Here is a 19,890-nt window from a genome sequence, read left to right as displayed (position 1 = left end):
GGGGAAGTGGTGCACGTTTTACCGTACATTTGAAAAAGGCGAAGGCTACTATAATTTTTAGTGTATTTTAAAAAGAATAATAGCCTTTTTGTGTCCAGCTGTCTATCCATTATTTTCCTTAATAGTTATCAAATCTATCTAAGTAGTGTTTTGTGTGTCTTTTTATTTAAAACTAGGTCATCTATCTATATATTTCCCTAATAATAAAGCACGGATTGACTTTGTCGGGTTCACCGTCACAATACGCTTTTTTCTCATGTTATAATACGCTTTTACAATTTGTATAGACAAAACCGTAATATAAACAAGGTGGTACTAATAGCATGTTCGTCAGTCCGTCCGACGTGGTTCTTATTATTGTACGGTAAAAAAAAGAGGAATCGCTCGTTCACAGGATCCAGATGGACGCAACTTCCGGTCTCCTCTGTCTTTAGGCGAGCGTGCTCAAAATCCCCCTCGACCCCGGCTGCATCAGGCGACTCCGCGACCCCACAGCCGGCCTCCGCCCTCTCCGCACCGGCAACCTCCCCTCCTCTCCCTTCCCTTCCCTTCCCTCATATCGAGAAGGGAGGTCATGGTGCTCCTGACACGGGTGGATCCAGACCAAGCCCGTGGGGTTCCAGCTCGACCTCCTCGCAGCGACCACGGCGACGGGATCCGCAGATCCATGGCCATGACGGTGCGAGCGCACAGACGCAAGCGTTGAGAAGGGAGAAGGCATGCGGGCCATGGCGTTCCCACCGCAGCCGGGTCACTGGCTCCACCACGAGCTCCTCGCACTTGTCAGTGACGACGGCGACTCCGAACCCTAGCGGACGCTCCTGCTCGTCTTCCTCCACACCTCTGCTCGTGCCCGTCTTCCTCGGTGCCATATTCAGCACCTACAAGAACGCAGCTTCCTCTCCCGTGACAGGGGATGGTAACTCCTCAAACCCCCCATCCTTCCTTCCCTTACACTCTGCTCCGTGATGCAAAATTTTCTCTTTTTTTTCATGATTCACCACTCGCAATGGAGTCGCAAGCAGGAGGGACGTGGGTCAGGCATCTGTATGTGCTGCTGAATTTGTTTGATGGTTCTTGATTGTTGAGTAATTCTTGTTAGTTGTTATATGTGCTGCTGAACTCGCCATCAGGGACTTGATTCATGTTGGTTGCTAAATTCATTGTTGATTGTTGATTGTCGAGAGAAAATCCAGGTGAGCGGTTGTATGTTGGCGCTGGCTCAACCCGCAGTCCTTTTTAAAATGTCCAATCTGAAAAAAAAGGAAACACTAGCGGGCAGCACACACGAGCACGGGCTCGTTCGAAGCGTATGGGTAGGGTGCCGCCGCCGCCGATCTACTTCTCCGGCTATCTGCCGCCGCTGGCCGGATTCCTCCTGCTCATGTGCCTCTGATTTGGATTGAAGTCACGACGGTAGTGGTGCGGGGGAGGAGGCGAGGGTGGCGGCGATTGGGGTGAGGCCAGAAGATGAGGTTGTCCTTGTAGGAGGATGCCGGGGACGGACAACGCGATGAGGGTGGCGCATCGAAGTTGGAAACCGGTGTGTGTTCCGGCAACGGGTGGAGGGGCAGCCGTGCGGTGGTGGGGAGCAGCGGGTCCGTGTCCATGGTCGGACCACCGGGGCTGGGGGTTTCTTGTAACACCCACGATGTAGCTATATCTCTCACGTGTCGGAGCATGACTTAGAGGCATAACCGCATTGTAGGTATGTCGCAAGAGGGGTAATCTTTACACATCCCATGTATTGAATAAGAAAGGGATAAAGAGTTGGCTTACAATCGCCACTTCACACTACATAAATATAGCATTACATCATCCAGAATACAAAAAAGGTCCGACTACGGAACCAAAATAAAAGAAGACCACCCCTAATGCTAGATCCCCGATCGCCCCAACTAGGCTCCACTACTGATCAAACGGAAACGAAGCAAACACAACGCACACGATCTTCATCGAGCTCCTCCTTGAGTTTGGTTGCGTCACCTGCACTGGTATCATCGGCACCTTCAACTGTTTGAAAGTATCTGTGAGTCACGGGGACTCAGCAATCTCACAACCGCGAGATCAAGACTATTTAAGCTTATGGGTAGGAAAGGGTAGTGAGGTGGAGCTGCAACAAGCACTAGCATATATGGTGGATAACATACGCAAACGAGGGCGAGAAGAGAAGCAAAGCACGGTCATGAACTAGAAGTGATCAAGAAGTGATCCTGAAACTATTTACGTTCAAGCATAACACAAGAACCGTGTTCACTTCCCGGACTTCGCCGAGAAGAGACCATCACGGCTACGCACGCGGTTGATGCATTTTAATTAGGTTAAGTTTCAAGTTCTCTACAACCGGACATTAACAAATTCCTATCTACCTATAACCGCGGGCACGACTTTCGAAAGTTCAAAACCCTGCAGGGGTGTCCCAACTTAGCCCATCACAAGCTCTCACGGTCAACGAAGGATATTCCTTCTCCCAGGAAGACCCGACCAGACTCGGAATTCCGGTTACAAGACATTTCGACAATGGTAAAACAAGACCAGCAAAGCCGCCCGATGCGCCGGCATCCTGATAGGAGCTGCACATATCTCGTTTTCAGGGCAACACCGGATGAGATATCCTACGAGTAAAACCAACCCTCAAGTTTCCCCAAGGTGGCCCCGCAGTCTACTTAGTTCGGACCAACACTTAGAGAAGCACTGGCTTGGGCCTTGCTGGAGGAGTTTTATTCAAGGCGAACTGTCAAGGGGTTCCCATAACATCCAACCGCGTAAGGAACGCAAAATCAAGGAACATAACACCGGTATGACGGAAACTAGGGCGGCAAGAGTGGAACAAAACACCAGGCATAAAGCCGAGCCTTCCACCCTTTACCAAGTGTATAGATGCATTAATTAAAATAAGAGATATTGTGATATCCCAACAAAATCAATGTTCCAACATGGAACGAACTTCATCTTCACCTGCAACTAACAACGCTATAAGAGGGGCTGAGCAAAGCGGTAACATAGCCAAACAACGGTTTGCTAGGAAAGGTGGGTTAGAGGCTTGACATGGCAATATGGGAGGCATGATATAGCAAGTGATAGGTATCGCAGCATAGGCATAGCAATAGAGCGAGCAACTAGCAAGAAAAGATAGAAGTGATTTCGAGGGTATGGTCATCTTGCGTGCAAAGTTCTCCGAGAATACGGAAGCTTGATCCTCGTAAGCGTAATCAACGGGTTCCTCGATTACGAACTCGTCTCCCGGCTCTACCCAAAGCAAGAACACAAGCAAAGTAAAACAACAATCAATCATGGTGCAATGCGCAAGCAACATGATGCAAAACATGGCATGATATGCGGGATGTGAAATGCAATGCATATGCGTGCTCCGGAAGGAAAAGATTGAAACAGGCCTCAACTTGGCAAACCAAGTGTGCCGCTAGTAAGATGAGTTGATTTCGGTCGAAATCGATATAAAGATCGCCGGAAATGGATGCACGGTTTGCAAATGGCAAGCAAAACAATAATGGCACAAATCTGCGATTAACAGAACGATGCCATCTAAAATACAACAAGAAACTAAGCTACTGCACTCTAACATAACAACAAAGCACATGGCAGTGATCTACTCAAGATGCTTGACAAAAGATGAACACTGAGCCACGGCTAAATCACACAATAGCAGGTTCAAACAAGCATGGCAAAAGGGCAAAAGATATCAGCATCACAGACTTGGTGAAAATAACATGTCAGGAATTAACACTACAAGAAATATGTCAACTTATGACCTTCTGTCAGTGACCCTCGAAGAATTGGTCATAAATTTATGACCATTTTAGACCAATTGGTCAAAAGCTGTCTGGGGGGCTCTAAACCTTAAACCATAACGACCATTTTGGTCAGAAAGGTCATAATTTCATTAGAGGAAATGGTCGTAAAGCTAGTAGCACTGTCCACTGCCTGATGCCTTGCTGATAACGACCAATATAAAATGGTCACTACACTTGAGTTTGAATGAATTAGGATGATTAGGCAACCACCTCAACAACCTCGCTTATGTGCCACTGTCTAGGTGTCATTTTTGCTTGAGTTTTAATATTCAACAGACAGACGGGGCACACACTAACAGGTGGGACCCATTTGACAGGTGGGGCCGAGCGCTTAATTTGCCCAAAAAAGATGCAGGAGGCGGGACTCGAACCCACGACCTCGCGCTTGGTTTGCTCGCATGCTACCGCTGGGCTAGAGAGGGACAGTTGCTCACATCTGGGAGTTTATCTATACATTATATAGAACTACGGCTCTCTCGTATTATTGACAAGTGGGACCTTCCGACCAGGTGGCATCGAACAGAGCAACGATTTGCAACACTGGCAGGCGGGACCCATTTGACAGGTGGGTGAGCGAGCGTTTAATTCCCTAAAAAATAGGCGCTAGCGGGGACTCGAACCCACGACCTCGCGCTGGGTTTGCTCGTTCGTTACCGCTGGGGTAGAGAGAGATTGTTGCTAATGTGTGGGTAGTTTTCCATATAGTATATAAAACCACGGCTCTCATGTATCAGTGACAAGTGGGACCTTCCGACCAGGTGGCTGCGGGTGGCATCGAACAGAGCAACACTTAGTGTTTTTCTAGGTATTCTGACCAGGTGGCGGCGGGCGGCGGCGGAAGCAACCAGGTGACCTGGCCCACGGCCTCGCCGCAGGTGACCTCGCCCACGGCCTCGCGGCGGAAGCAACCAGCAGGGGGCGGAGGCGGGGGCGGGGCCGACAGTGGAGGCGGGGGCGGGGCCGGCAGGGGGCGGAGGCGAGGCAGGGCGTGGAGGCGGGGGCCAGTAGGGGCGTAGGCGACCGACGGTGGTGGGGGCTCGCCGAGCATGGGGGACTCACCGCCGCCGCAAGCACACCTCCCGGTATGCACCCCTCACCTCTTCCCCCCTCTCCTCTCTTGTCACCCGAGCAGTGGGAGATGGATTTCAGTCAGATGTTCTTCAGCATAGATGAATTTTGTTGATGCACTGTTAGTAGTTAGGAGATAGCTTGCTTGTTTGGTAGATAATGCATAGATGAATTTTCTTGATGTGCTGTTAGGAATTGTTCAGCTTGTTTGTTAAGAATTCTTCAGGCCTTGTGGTTAGGCAATTAGCATATAAAATTTTCTGGAATTTTAGCTTCCATTACTTCCATCCATTTTCATTAATTAATGTTGATGCACTTAGATTTATTTGCTAAGTTGCAACAATTTGTTGTCTTTGGCAGATGGACAGAAGCTGGATTAGAGAAGGAGTTAGAAAGTTTTCAAAAGAACATATGAAAGGAGTTGATGATTTCATGGCATTTGTTCGGGCAAATTTTGCCAACGATGCTCACATTCTTTGCCCATGTTGTGGATGCCTCAACCGTCCAAGAATGGCTCAAGGAAGAGTGGAAGATCATCTGCTTCTTAATGGGATGTCCAGCACATATGATAGATGGATATATCATGGAGAACCTTTAGACAGACAACCTCAACATTTTGAAGCTGATAGAGAGGCCCCTCATATGATGGGTGGTGGTGATGCTGGCATTGATTTCATGGAAAAGGTTTTGCGAGATAATGCTGTTTTGGAGGAAGAGGATGGGCATGAAGATGATAGGATTCCTGACCTATTAAAGGATTTGTACGATGCTGAAGATCATGCTGATGGACAGAAATCGTTGTTTGCTGAGGTTTTAGAGGAGGCGAAGCGCGCAGCTCATGAAGGGGGTAAATTTTCAAGATTTACCTTCACCGTGAAGTTACTCCACATCAAGTCTTTCTACCGGATTAGCAATGCTGCATTCAACGCAATACTCCATCTTTTGAGCTTGCAATTCCCTAATAGTTGTGTTCCCAGATCTTATGATGAAGTATTGAGCATAATCCGCAGGCTGGGGTTAGGTTATGTGTCAATACATATGTGCCCAAATAACTATGTCTTGTTTCGGAAGGATTTAGCAAAGCATGATAACTGTCCAAAATGCAATGCATCTAGGTGGAAAGATGCTGATGGGAAGAAGTCAATACCGGAGAAGGTAGTGAGGCACTTTCCCTTGATACCAAGGCGACATCGGATGTTCATCTCGAAGAAATCATCGCGTGAGGTACAGTGGCACAAGCTGAAGCGGCAACCTGTGGACAATGAGCTGAGCCATCCAGCGGATGGAGAGGCATGGAAAGAGTTTGACCGTATACATTTAGATTTTGCTGCAGATCCAATGAACATAAAACTTGGCATTGCCACAAATGGGTTTAATCCGTTTGGGAACATGAGCACGTCTTATAGCATGTGGCCAGTTTTTCTGGTGCCGTACAACCTGCCACCATGGGCATGCGTGGATCAGTCCAACTTCATGATGTCATTGCTTATCCCAGGTCCAGATTCTCCAGGAAAGGATTTTGATGTCTTTATGGAGCCCCTCGTAGAAGAATTGATCCAGCTCTGGACTAGTATACCTACATACGATGCCTTGAGTCCGGAAGAAAAGTTCAATCTACATGCTGCGATCATATGGTCCATCCATGATTTCCCGGCTCTGCACACTCTGTCTGGGAGGATCACAGCGGGTTATCAGGCTTGTGTCCATTGTGACAAAGACCCTTGCTCAAAGAGAATAAGGAGCAAGATCTGCTATATTGGGCACCGCCGCTTTCTTCCCCGAAACCATCGCTGGCGAAGAAGCAAAGATTTTAATGGTGAGAATGAAACCCGTGGCAAGCTAGCTGAATTCACTAAAGAAGAGCTGGAGCACCAACCTTAAAAGGTGAAAGATGTGAGACCAGGAAAGCTGGCGAAGAAAAGAAAGCATGAGGAAGGTCAATGTTGGGACCGGAGGTCTTGTTTGTGGGACCTGCCATACTGGGCTGATCTGAAATTAAGGCATAATCTCGATGTAATGCACATTGAGAAAAACATATGCGAGAATCTGCTAGGGACGTTTCTGAACATTGAAGGGAAGACAAAGGACACGGTTAGTTCTAGGTTTGATTTGGAGGACATGGGCATAAGAGAAGATTTGCATCTACAGCACAATGAAGATGAAGATTCATTTGAAATTCCACGAGCATGGCATACAATGAATAAAGAACAAAAGCTTGCATTATGTGAATTCCTAAGAGCGGTGAAATTTCCAGATGGTTATGCTGCTAACCTAGCAAAGTGTGTTACTTCTGATGGATTCAAGCTTTCAGTACTGAAAACCCATGATTGTCACATCCTCCTCCAAAGGATTTTACCGGCGGGCCTCCGAGGAATCATGCACAAGGATATATATGAAGCGGTTGCTGAGCTGGGAAATTTCTTTAGAGAACTGTGCTGCAAAACCCTCAAGTTAACTGTCCTGGAAAGGCTTGAAAAAGAAATCCCAATTATTCTTTGCAAGCTCGAGAAGATTTTCCCTCCAGCTTTCTTCACCGTGATGGTCCATTTGGCGGTGCACTTACCCAAAGAGGCAATGCTTAGAGGCCCTGTGCAATACGGTTGGATGTACCCAATCGAAAGAAGGCTGCTTACTTGTAAGCGTTATGTGCGAAACACGGCAAGACCTGAAGGTTCTATTGCTGAAGCATATGTCGTTGACGAGTGCTTGACTTTTTGCTCTAGATACTTTGGTGATGTGGAAACAAGATGGAACCGGCCGGGCAGAAATAGAGAGCGGTCTGATTCGCAAAGTGGTGATGTCTCTATTTTCAACCATCGTGTGAACTTTCTTGGAGCCTCACAATACTTGGAGGCTGGTGATGAGTATGACAAGATGGTTTTGTTTGTGCTCAGCAATTGCGCCGAGGTTCTACCATATATCGAGTACGTTATATCTTGTGCACTCATTATATATATATATATATATTTTGCTTGGGTTGGCACCAGCCTAATGTTTTAATTCACATGTTTTGTTGGCATTGCAGGAAATGCAAGGAAGAGTTAAATCAGGAAGAAAGCAATATCAATGTTGATAAAAGGGTTGCCAAGGTGTTTGCTAAGTGGTTTAAGAATCATGTGAGATCTTTAGCCACATGTTTTATGTTTTCTATGTTATTCACCCATTGTTAAATACCATTGTTTGCTAAATGGTTTATTTGTGCAGATTGGAAAGTTGCATGAGGAGAAGAAGGTCAGTGATGATCTATTTGCTTTGGCATGCTTACCGGATAAGCGAGTGAGAGTGTATTCAACATGCATTGCTGACGGTGTCCGGTACCACACCGTTGACCGCGAGGAAAAAAGGAAGACACAGAATAGTGGAATCGTCACTGAGGGGTCACATGACGGTGAGATCATTGACTTCTATGGTCAGTTGAGAAGCATCATAGAGTTGCAGTACAACTCTAGTGGAGGCATCCATCGCTCGGTTGTCTTATTTCGCTGTGACTGGTTTGAGCTTGGTAGCAAGAAGAGGAGAGACTCTTTTGTCAAATATGATGGCCACTTCAAAAGCATCAACACTGCAAGGTGCTGGTATAAGAGTGATCCCTTTATTCTAACAACACAAGCAACAATGGTGTTTTATCTGCCAGACACTCTTTTGCACGGAAAATGGCGAGTTGTGCAAAACTTTCAGCACAGACACTTGTGGAGTGTGACCGAAACTGAAGTGGAAAAGGGCCCCGGTGATGGTGGACTAACATACCCAGATGATGACTCTACGGAAGTTCTGTTGCAAGCTGATGATGACTCTATGGAAGTTCCGGTGCAAAGCAGAGTGCGAAGGGAACGGGAACGTGTGATCGTTGGTGCTGCAACAGTTGAAGGCATCAAGAAAAGAAGAAAGGTGGTAGAGGATGGACATGAAAGCGAGGATGAGGAAAACCGGACTGATCATACTATGCTGCAATATTGTAGTGATGATGAGGAAAACAGGAGTGAGCATAGAGTTCCTTGTTTTCGTATCGACGACGATGAGTAGCGAATGGACTGGCAAAGGTAAATACTATTACTTAATGTTCTTTGTTTTGGTATCTATGGGACTGGTGACCTGATGTGATCAATCTTCTCTCCAGGTAGAAAAATCCTTGAAGATTCTAGGAGCAAACTGATGATCCTGATGGTTGTAGCAAGATGATGATCCTGATGGTTGTAGAAAAATGATGATCCTGATGGTTGTAGCAATAGTGATGTAGTTATCCTGATTCACAGTGCTTTAAGATTCCAGCAGCAAAATTGAGATGTTATGCTTGCTGTTTTGACCTGAATTGAGATGTTATTGTAGCTGTTATGCTTGCTGTCAAAATGTTGTCTTGTAATGCAAAATATTGCAAAATGATCATACAGAAGATTTTTTGAACATCTTTAGTTCAAGTTTTGGTCAGAATGTTGTCTTGTAGTTGTTGTGATCATTTAGTAGTTGTTGTGATCATCTTGTAATTGTTTTGGTCAGAATGTTGTCTTGTAGATGCTATTTTAACTGAATTTTGGTCAGAACTGAAGATGCTATTTTAACTGAATTTTGCTTCAACTGAACCCATTTCATTGTGAGCAAAAAAATATGCGCCAGCGGGGACTCGAACCCACGACCGTGCGCTTGTTTCACTATGTTTATACCACTAGGCTAGGACGAGGCTATTAGTCTTCCACTCTGTGTCAACCTTTTTGAATATATCAAACTAGTCAAGTATGAAGCACACACCTCACTGACAAGTGGGCCACTCGACCCACTCGCTGACAAGTGGGCCATTTTGCTATTGTAACCAAGCTACCAAAAATATGCGCGTGGCCAAAAAATATGCGCGTGCGGGGGCTCGAACCCACGACCGTGCGCTTATTTCACTGTGTTTCGACCACTGGGCTAGGAAGAGGCTGTTGGTTTTGTAATCTATGCCCACCTTTTTTAATATATCAAACCAGTCACGTAGCAAACACCGAACTCGCTGATAAGTGGACCCGCTCCCTCTCTTTTCCCTACTTCTCACCACTCGACCCGCTCCTCCTCTCCATCGACGGCGCCGCCCACCGCTGCCGGCTCCTTCCTCTCCCACCGCCGGCCTCCCCACCGCCGCCGGCTCCTTCCTCTCCCACCTCCGCCGACTCCTTCCTCTCTCTCTCTCTCGGTATGCATCCTTCCTCTCTCTCTCTTGTTCCTGGTTGGATTAGTTTTCTGCTACTAGTTAGATTAGGGTTCTTGCCGTCGCCTAGATTGGATTAGATTAGATAGGGATTGGATTAGATTAGGGTTTGATTTGGTTAGGGTTTGATTGGGACTGCATTAGATTAGATTAGGGTTGGATTATTAGGGATTGGATTATGTTTCCTCACAGATGTTCTTTAATAGATAGATGCTCCTTTCCAGCTAATATAGCATTGGAGGTGAGTTATTACTATGGCTTGCTTTAACCAGTGTTGTCCAGGTCCTTCATCATCCAGTGTTGTCGTCATAGCAGGGCTTCATTGTCCATTTGTACATATGAACTGCATTTATACAGTAGTTAATTCTCTTAAGATAAGTTGTAATGCATGTTTGTCCTTGGGTGTATCTGGCATATTCTGAATATTAAGTGAAAAAGAAGCTTGTCTCTGTACACATTGTTGTTTCTTTTGCCTAGAATCATGGGCTGTGGTCTCTGAATTTTTTGTGTGGAATTCTGTATGGTTTATTTTGACGATCAAGAGATGAATGCCAAAGCATGTTGGATGCTGCTAGTTTTATCTTGAGAAACTGGAGGCATCACAAACAAATGGATGTGTTGTTGCATTGAAGCAACTGGCAAGAGGATTATATTGAGGCAGTGAGACACTAGTGTGTTCTAATTTGTTTTTCTTTTTGTAATGTTTTACCCGAGTGGCTAAGCACTGCTATGTAGGTGTACAAATACATTGTGATCATGCTAAGCACTGCTATGTTGGTGCTTATGTTCTGATGTGTACAAATACAATTCTATCTAGGTGTTTGCACTGCTAAGATTCTCTTGGTCTCTTGTTTTTTCTGTTTTGATGTTATATTCATAGAAGTTTGCATATGTGTGCATCATGTAATGTGATCATGCTAGCTCAAATGATCATAATCTATTGATGATGCATGAAGTATTTCCTGCTATAATTTTCTTCAGTCACACTGTTGTTTTGCTGTGCTTGATAAACCTGAGACTTCTTTCTATTGTAATATTGAAACTGTTGTTTTGCTGTACACTATTGGTCCATTTATAATAGATATGGTTCTGGTCAATTTATAGTAGATATGGTTCTGGTCAATTTATATTGCTGTGTTCTGGTCAATTTATAGTAGATTTTAGTGTTGTTGCTGTTGGTGGTCACCTGATGATGTTGCTGTTGCTGTTGATGTTGATGTTGATGTGCTTGTTTTAGTGTTAGTTTACTATGCTATTGATGTTGATGTGCTTGTTTAATTTACAATGCTGCTTTTCAGATAAGTGAGATGGCTGGCTTGGAAGGTTTCGAGTTCTTCGAGATCGTAATTGAGAAATCTTGCAGTAGGCAGGTATGTTTATCATCACTCATTTCTTTATCATCACTCTGCTGTCTAGTGCTTGATTGCCACAATTAACCACTGCTTGACCCTCGCTGCAGAGGCTGCCTGACAAGTTTGCGAAGATGCTCGCCGGCCGTGAGCCCCACAAAGTGAAGCTGTGGGAGGCCGGCAGCGGGCTTCACAGGCTGTGGGAAGTGTTGGTGGTGTTTGATGGTGAAGGCCACATGTACCTAGGGCCCGGCTGGGAGCATTTCGCCCGCGCCCATGAGCTACAGCTCGGGTACTTCCTTGTCTTCCGCTACGACGGCGACGCCAGGTTCACCGTGAAGATGTTCAACAACACCATGTGCCGCATGTACTACCAGCACGACGACGATGCTAGTAAGCTCTCTGCCTCTCTTCTTCCTGTCCTTTTGGCTTCCTCTACCTGCACGACGACAACACCATGTTCACACTTTGTTGCATTTGGTCAGGCAATGGAGCAGCAGCGGGGATGACGAGGAGCAGAGCGGGGATGACGACGAGGAGCAGAGCGGGGATGACGAGCAGAGCGGGGATGACGAGGAGCAGAGCGGGGATGACGAGGAGCAGAGCAGGGATGACGAGGAGCAGCCTATTCTGGCTGACGATGAACATGCTATGGTGGTGGCTGACGACGACCCTGCTATGGTGGTGGCGGATGACGACCTTGCTATGGTGGTGGTGGACGACGACCTTGCTATGGTGGTGGCGGACGACGACCTCGCGATGGTAGTGGCGGACGACGACCTCGCGATGGTGGCGGCGCCTGCAATCCCACAGCTTGGCGACAGGACCATGCCAATTGTGGTAGAGGAGTACATCCGCGTTGGGATTCGCCACTCTGAGCGCATCAGGTTGATGAAGGAGAAGAAGGAGGAGTGAAGGTGTTAAGAAGGTGTTCAGCATGTTAGGTTTAAGATTGTTAGTGTAATATGAACATGTCAATGTTAAGTATGTCAGGTTTAATTTTGTGCATGCTCATGGATGCTGTATGACAGTGTCATCTAAACAAGTCATGTTTTTAACAATGAATATTCAGTTTGGTAATTGATGGGAATTGAAAATTTTTATGCATGCTCATGGATGAAAGATAAAATTATGGGTTTTTGTGCATGCTCATGTATGAAACAATATAAGTTTCATTTTTTGAATGCTAAAAACATGACTCAAACCCTAGCCACGGACGACCGCCGTGACTAAATCCGCTGGTTTTTGAAAACACCGTAAAAATTCAAAGGGTGTGTCCAGGGCACATCTAGATGTGCTCTAGTTATTGCACATCTAAGTGAGTGAATCAAGCATAAAGAGAAAAGAAAAAAGAAAAAGGAAAATATCCACACGAATCTCGACGTAAGATCAATGCCATAGGACTTACATGTGCAATACTTATGGCACATCTAGATGTGCTTTAGCAAAACTGAAATTCAAAAACCGTTATTCATTTTTTGAATGCAAAAGACATGCGTTTTTCGTGAAAAGGCTACAAGGAGGGGCACCCCAAATGGCGCCATTCCATGTCTATCTCAAAGTAGACCCTATTTTACGGACGGTCGCCAAAAAGCATGCATTTCCGACCCTCGTAGCTACTCCTGGCAATTTGAACCACCTTCGGCCGATTCAGCTGGAACCGGCTGGAATTTGAACTGCGGGTCCTCCATAGCTTGCCCGTTATTTTCACTAAAAATGCTTTTTAGCTTCACGGGTAGGCATTTCATCACAGAATCGACAACAGATTTGCACGGCTCAAACCCTAGCCACGGACGGTCGCCGCTACGAAATCGGCCGGTTTTTGAAAACACCGTAAAAAATTCAAAAAAAAATCAAAAAAATGGGAGACCTCCGCGTCACATCATCAAATGTGGCCTACCAACTAGCAAAAATACTAAACTTGCAATACCGGCGTTTTCTTGAAAAAGTGTTCTAAAAAACGACCTACCATGAACGAAGATTCATGGCTTTCAAGCCAAACTAGCAATGATATGGCCGCAACCGTTGAATAGTTTCTAATAATATGCCCAAATTGGGCGCATGCCTCCGTCTTGTGATGGCAAACAATGTTGCCAAAGCGAGGTTCCAACTTGTTTAACAAAAAAACCGTTATTCATTTTTTGAATGCAAAAGACATGCGTTTTTCATGAAGCGGCTACAAAGAGGGGCACCCCAAACGGCGCCATTCCATGTCTATCTCCCTATTTTACGGACGGTCGCCAAAAAGCATGCATTTCCGACCCTCGTAGCTACTCCCGGCAATTCGGACCACCTTCGGCCGATTCAGCTGGAACCAGCTGGAATTTGAACTGCGGGTCCTCCATAGCTTGCCCGTTATTTTCACTCAAAATGCTTTTTACCTTCACAGGTAGGCATTTCATCACAGAATCAACAACAGATTTGCACGGCTCAAACGCTAGCCACGGACGGCCGCCGCGACGAAATTGGCCGGTTTTTGAAAACACCGTAAAAAATTCAAAAAAAATGGGAGACCTTTGCGTCACATCATCAAATGTGGCCTACCAACTAGCAAAAATACTAAACTTGCAATACCGGTGTTTTCTTGAGCTACTCGGTATGATTTTAACCATGATTTGTACAAAGTTTACAAAAAAACCCTATTTTTTTATACACCCAAACCCAAAAGGATTTCCCTCCCACACCAAAATTTTCCCTCCACCAAAATTTCCCTCTCGCAAAATTTCCCTCCACTCCCTCTCCCACTACCAGGCGGGTCCCACCACTCCCTCTCCCACTAACACGCGGGATCCCCTCCCCTCCCCTCCCAAAATTTCCCCATTCCCCTCCCCTCTCCCCGACGAACCCTAGCTTCTCCCTCCCCGAGCCGCCCCGCCGACGATCACTCCCTCCCCTGCTCCGTGCCGCCCTGCTGCCTGTCCTCTGCTCCGCCCCTCCATTCCCCACCTGCCAGCCCCGACGAACCCCCCTCCCTCTCCCCACCCCGCAACCCTAGCCCCTCCTCCTCTGCTCCGCCCCGCCCCGCTCTGCTCCCCGACGACGAATCGCCGCTCCGCTCCTCTACATTGACGATGGTGGTGACAAGAGGGTAGACGCGAGCGACGACTGCGACAGGAGCCACCACTGCATCATCTACAACACGACGACAGGTACTCCCCTCGTTAGGGTTAGGATTTTCTGGTGGTTCGGTGGATCTCATGGTGCATCTTCTAAGGTTAGGATCTCATGGTGCATCTTCTAGGGTTAGGATCTCCTGATGGTTAGGGTTAGGATCTCTTGGTGGTTAGGGTTCTTCTTCATGGGGATGGGGATGGATTCATGGGGTTAGGATTCATGGGATGATATCCTTCTTGTTCATGGGGTTAGGGTTCATGTCATTGGTAATGTGATTTTGAGATGGGGATGGATTCATGGGGTTAGGGTTTTGTGGGGAGGTGGTTCTTTAATCTAGATTTTGTATGCTCTATTTTGATTTTGCATCCCTTTCAATGTCGTTGCTTGATGTTTTGTGTTGTCATGTGGATGCCCTGTGGCAGCTCATCCATGGCCTTGTTTGTCATGCAGGTCATTGAGCAGCATCAGGAGGAGGAGCTCAAGCACGGCTACCACAAAAGCAGGTTTTTGTCCATCTACATCTCCCTCTGCTACCAATCCTTGTTATGGTTTGTTAATCTTTACTTATCAGAGTGTATTACTTCAGAGCCAATTGCTTTGTTAATCCTTGTTATGCTTTGTTAATCTGTAGTCATAGCGATTTGCTTGCTTGATGACATTGAAGTTGATGTCTGTAAGAGGTCGTTTGTAGCCATACTAATAGTTAACATGATGTAGTAGTTTTCTCTTTGGAATCCCTAGTAGGTACTAAAGTTTTGGATTATATTGCATATTCCTTTAAAATTTACTTGGCTAGTTTAGTGCCACCTCTTGAGTTAAATAAGAACCTGGAGTAAGCTATTGTGCTGTAATTGTTGTGCCATTGTGTGAAGTATTGATATCCATTTGCATCTTCGTAGAAATGGCTACGTGTTCTTTGAGAAATCTTCCTTTGAAGCCTTCTCCCTGTTTTGTATTTGCTAGAACAAGGATGTTATTCTTTTTGGGTGTTCGATTTGTTTTGCTTGCTATGGCACTCTGTTATTTGTTCTTGATTATGGTCGCCACTAAATCTAAAGCTCTGTAGTTGTTGTTCCCATGATATCTAGGGTTTGTAGGTTCCCATTCATGTTTGGTTTCTATCTTGTGAGCTCCTGCCATGCTTTGGTTTACATATAGAAAGCTTTCTGCTCACTTTACTACTAGAGTAGTTCATGTAGGTGTGATATATGCTCTCTGGGTTGGTCTAGTTAATTCATGGTGTTCATTACTAAATGATTAAGTCCATCTGCCATTGTGAGCTATACTAATACTAGCACGAGACATTGCCATTCCTGCGAGCTATACTAATACTAAATGATTAAGTCCATCTGCCATTCATGGTGTACCTGATAGTGTTGTCACAGTACCAATCATATACTGTAGATCATTGTGCTATACTAATACTAGCACGAGACATTGTCAGATTTACCACATGATGTATATGTGATCATGTGGGGACTGGGGAAGGAAAGAGAGCGCGGGGTGGGCTCTATCAGTAGTACATGCTTAATTAGGGTTTCCATCAGCAGTACTTGCTAGTATTAGTATAACTTGGAGAAGAAGCTACTTGCTTGCTTATTAATTAGGGTTTGTATCAATAGTACTTGCTTGCTTCTCTTCAATTTCCTTCATTGCTTGCTTGTTTCTATCAGTAGCACTTTGCTTGCTTGCTTGCTTTAGTAGCACTTATGCACTTTGCTTACTTGCTACTAGTGTACATGCATGCTTGTTTAGTGCACTTACATGTTTTCTTAATTAATAACACTAGATCACTGTATTGTTTATCCATCAAGTTTGTTTCACATGTATTACATGTATGTGCATGATGGTTCAAGTGCTTTCCTTTATTGATACAAGTGCATCATTTTACTTTATCCCTGTTGTATCTGATTGTTGTTTATTCTATTTTGCAAGCACCACCTCAAGATCATCCATGGCAAGGAGGACAAGGTCAAGCATGAGGCCAACTATTGGTATGCAACTTGCTCCTTGTGGTTATACTGTCAGTTTCATAAAATCTGTGAGTCTTAATATGCTAAGTGAAATGTATTGCTGCAATCTGAATAAGCTGGCTTAATTGTGCCTGTGTGCTGTTAGTCTTCCTTACCTGAATAACTAGGATTAAATGATAATAAATTTTCATAAGATATGTTTGGCTGTCTGTCCATGCATTCCAAACATTCACCTAATAGTTACATTTCCTTTATCATGCAAAGAAGAGCCTCTCACCGAGTACGAGAAGGTTAGGGCTAGAAATATCATGAGGAACAATCGGATGTTCCAGTCCCTTGGCATCGGTGCAATAGCGTCGATGATTAGGAAAACAAATGGTGTACAAGAAGGTAGAAGTGATGAGGTTCAAGAGGGTAGTGGAGTTATCAATGATGACCCAGAGTACAATCCTAAGGAGGATGAAGTTATTGATGGAGAGGAAGTGGATGATGTTGTAGTCAACAAGATTGTTAAGGTGCAAACTCTGTCTTGCTTGGAGGGTTGGGGTTCTGTTATTCTATGTTATTCCTTGTGCTCACATATTTCTCTTGTGATCTAATGCTTTTTTCCGTGCTGTTTATACAAGGCACTGAAGGAATCTAGGACGAAGAGGCCTGGTGTTAAGAAAACAGTCAGCAAGAAGAACAAGAGCTCAGAAACATCTGCTGCAATGCCTCCAGGAAGGGTGATGGCCCCAGCTCCAGGACAAAAAAGAGCATCCTGGAACCTGATGAACCTGCCCTTGATAGAGTCACAAGGCAGAAAGCAAGGATGGCGACTGCGACGGACCATCAGGAAAGTATGCTGCGCATGGACTCTCAGACCTTGGTGCAAACGGGTGATGAGTTGCCGCCCATGGATGAAGGAACCACTCTCAGCATGGATGGAAGTGGCACTGTCTGCCTAGATGAAGCAGGAATCATCTGCATTGATGAAGCAGGCACTGTCCACACAGACCTCAACCCTGTTGCACCTTCTATTGACAGGAACGCTGTCATCAATGAAGAAGAACAGCAGCTTGTGCTTCAATCAGGCAAGTTGACCTTTGCAATGCTATCTTTTACTAGTGCATTTTCCAAATGGAATGATCATGTATGCTTTTGTCGATTCCTGCATTTGTCGATTTCTATTCTAATTTATGAGTTCAGTTTCATTTTCAGATGCAATGACTCCCAAGACTAGACTTATAAAGGCCAAAGGGCTAGAGAGGATCACCAAGTCGCTTGGTAGCAAGGTGCCTATCCAAATTGCCGAAGGGATGACTCGTCTAGAGAAGCCTCTGCAGGCAGCAAAGCTTGCTTCTGAGTGTGGACTCGTTGCAAAAAGCCATCTTCCGGTTCTTCCTCACTTCAAGCTATACAAAAAAATGCTAGTCTATTGGAGAACTACATTGGGAAAGTTGTTGTAAGCTACTTGTTTCATAGTTAATGTGCTATCTATTTTCTGTTACACCTATGCATGATCACTAATATTGTTCCTACCTTGTTTGCTATCTTGGTAGGAAAATTTTGAGATGAACCCGGACTCGGAGACCATCAAGACCTCGTGCAAAGATATTCTGCAGAAATATTCAAAGAACAGACGCCATCAGATCAAGAAGAAGTATTTTGATACCGTAGCCGCAAATAAAGTCAGCATTAAGTCTCCGGTGCCTGATCTAACGGATGGTGAATGGCAAGCTTTGGTGGAGATGTGGTCTACCCCAAGACACAAGGTTTGTCTCTGCTTTGTTTGATGCTTTATGTTCTGCACATGATATGCTAGTGCTAGATCATGCTGACAGTATGCGTTTTTGTAGGAAACTTGTGTGTCGAACAAGATGAATCGAGAAAAAGTCGTCTACAATCACAGAACTGGTTCCAGGCACTACACAACACACATTTTTGCCACTGTGAGAACTCTTCTCTAGAGACCTTACCGTTTGATCCTCATTGAATAACATTTCTGATTCTTGCTGAATAACATTTTGATTTTTGTTGAAAAACATTTCAGAAAGAAGAGCGTAAGGGTGAGGAGCTGTCTGTGATTGACTTGTTTAAGGCCACCCACAACAGCAAGAAGCACAGGTTTTCGGAGCCAGTCAAGACTGCTATAGTAAGTCACTCCATGCTTTGCCCTATTTGATTCACAGCCAGCTTTGATGCTTTGATGATTTGATGTTGTTTGATTCGGAGCCAGTCAAGAACACACGCTATGTTCCATGCTTTGATGTTTTTTGATAGTTCAACAAAGATATCAGAACTTGCTGTAGCTATTTGATGCATTTTTTATGATATGATGAAATTTGATCTGAATGTTAGTTTGATGATCGGCTCACTCAGGAAGCCATCTTATATAGAACCACCATTCTAGGCTTAATGAAGTGATCATATTGTTCCAATTGCATGTCTCCAGGTCACTAGTCATCATCTTCTTGTATAGATTTTGTGTGCTGGTTTGGTTACTTCAAATAATCCATTTGTGTGCTGGTTTGGTTTCTCTTGCTTGGTTTGGTTTGCAAAATGTGAAATAGATCTCCCACTAATGCCTATCATTTTCCTCCATATGCTAGCTTGAGATGGAAAAAATGAAGGATGCGCCGGTACCAGAAGGTGAAGAGCCAAAGTTTGCTGTTGAAATTGTCGAACAAGTCCTCAAGACCGAAGTCAAGCAAAGCACATTCCTCAGGAATGTTGGGCTCCAGTCATCTAGGAACAACTCCGGTAAAGCAACAACTGAAGTTGTTGCTCATGTTCGTGACCTTGAGCAGAAGCTGGAGAGGTCTGAGCTTCAAGCTGAAGTGATGCAAGAAGAATTGGCGGCAATCAAGATGAAGGCGGAAGAATCTGAAGCTGCACGTGACAAGGAACTTGAGCTGCTGCGCAAGAAGTCTCAAGAGCAGGAAGAGCAGTTAGCCCACTTGATGGCTCTCTTTGGAGCTAAGGCAGTTTAATGGCTGTGCGGTTTGTCTTTGAGCTGCTAAGGTAGTTGCATTGCTGCCTAGTTTGATGGCTGTGAACCTCTTTGTCTTTGAGCATTTTGTTGCATTGCTACCTAGTTTGAACCTGTGAAGTTATGTGATCTAGTGAACCTGTGAAGTTATGTGAAGTTATGTGATCTTGTGAACCTCTGTTTATTTTCTGTGAAGTTATGTGGATCACTTGTGCACCTGGGCCTTGCTGTTTGAACCTGGGCTTGTGGATCACTTGTGCACCTGGGCCTTTCTGTTTATAGTTATGCAAAATAAGAACCTGGGCTCTAAAAAGGCCGAGGCCCAAACAAGATTTAGACTAAAAAGGCTTGGGCCTAAAAAAAGAAATGACTGTAAGAATTTTTTTTACAAAAGGCTGCATAACACAAAATAAAAAGGCCAAGG

At 45.1% G+C, this 19,890-nt stretch overlaps 3 protein-coding genes across 3 annotated transcripts in view; all 3 read left to right on the top strand.

The window, feature by feature from the left end:
- Nucleotides 1-574: 574 nt before the first annotated feature.
- Nucleotides 575-19,890, top strand: part of LOC125520833 (uncharacterized) — a 101,945-nt gene continuing 82,629 nt past the window's right edge. The window contains exons 1-2 of the mRNA XM_087533176.1: nt 575-679; nt 813-919. Of these exons, the coding sequence (XP_087389302.1) occupies nt 575-679; nt 813-919 (212 nt within the window). The remainder of the gene's footprint in view (nt 680-812; nt 920-19,890) is intronic.
- On the top strand, nt 6,797-9,241 carry LOC147960139 (uncharacterized). Its single transcript, XM_087536010.1, has 4 exons — nt 6,797-7,804; nt 7,906-7,996; nt 8,085-8,920; nt 8,998-9,241. The coding sequence occupies exons 1-3, from the start codon at nt 6,897-6,899 to the stop codon at nt 8,901-8,903; spliced, it is 1,818 nt and encodes a 605-aa protein (XP_087392136.1). The 5' UTR covers nt 6,797-6,896; the 3' UTR covers nt 8,904-8,920; nt 8,998-9,241.
- Nucleotides 11,368-12,526, top strand: LOC147960138 (uncharacterized). The gene is made up of 3 exons (XM_087536337.1): nt 11,368-11,429; nt 11,519-11,812; nt 11,988-12,526. The coding sequence occupies exons 2-3, from the start codon at nt 11,543-11,545 to the stop codon at nt 12,321-12,323; spliced, it is 606 nt and encodes a 201-aa protein (XP_087392463.1). The 5' UTR covers nt 11,368-11,429; nt 11,519-11,542; the 3' UTR covers nt 12,324-12,526.

The sequence above is a fragment of the Triticum urartu genome, chromosome 7A (genome assembly GCF_056163025.1).
Source record: "Triticum urartu cultivar PI428250 chromosome 7A, HENAU_Tu73, whole genome shotgun sequence".
NCBI classification, from domain to species: Eukaryota; Viridiplantae; Streptophyta; class Magnoliopsida; order Poales; family Poaceae; genus Triticum; species Triticum urartu.
The sequence above is the reverse complement of the archived record's forward strand: the minus strand, read 5'-3'. Positions and strand labels throughout refer to the sequence as shown.

Excerpts from the sequence above, each read along its gene's own strand:
- LOC147960139 (XM_087536010.1), top strand. The coding sequence starts at position 6,897 with ATGCACATTGAGAAAAACATATGCGAGAATCTGCTAGGGACGTTTCTG. Across the intron at positions 7,805-7,905 it reads GAGGTTCTACCATATATCGA|GAAATGCAAGGAAGAGTTAA; the intron begins GTACGTTATATC and ends TTGGCATTGCAG. Across the intron at positions 7,997-8,084 it reads CTAAGTGGTTTAAGAATCAT|ATTGGAAAGTTGCATGAGGA; the intron begins GTGAGATCTTTA and ends TTATTTGTGCAG.
- LOC147960138 (XM_087536337.1), top strand. The coding sequence starts at position 11,543 with ATGCTCGCCGGCCGTGAGCCCCACAAAGTGAAGCTGTGGGAGGCCGGC. Across the intron at positions 11,813-11,987 it reads ACGATGCTAGTAAGCTCTCT|CAGAGCGGGGATGACGAGGA; the intron begins GCCTCTCTTCTT and ends GATGACGAGGAG.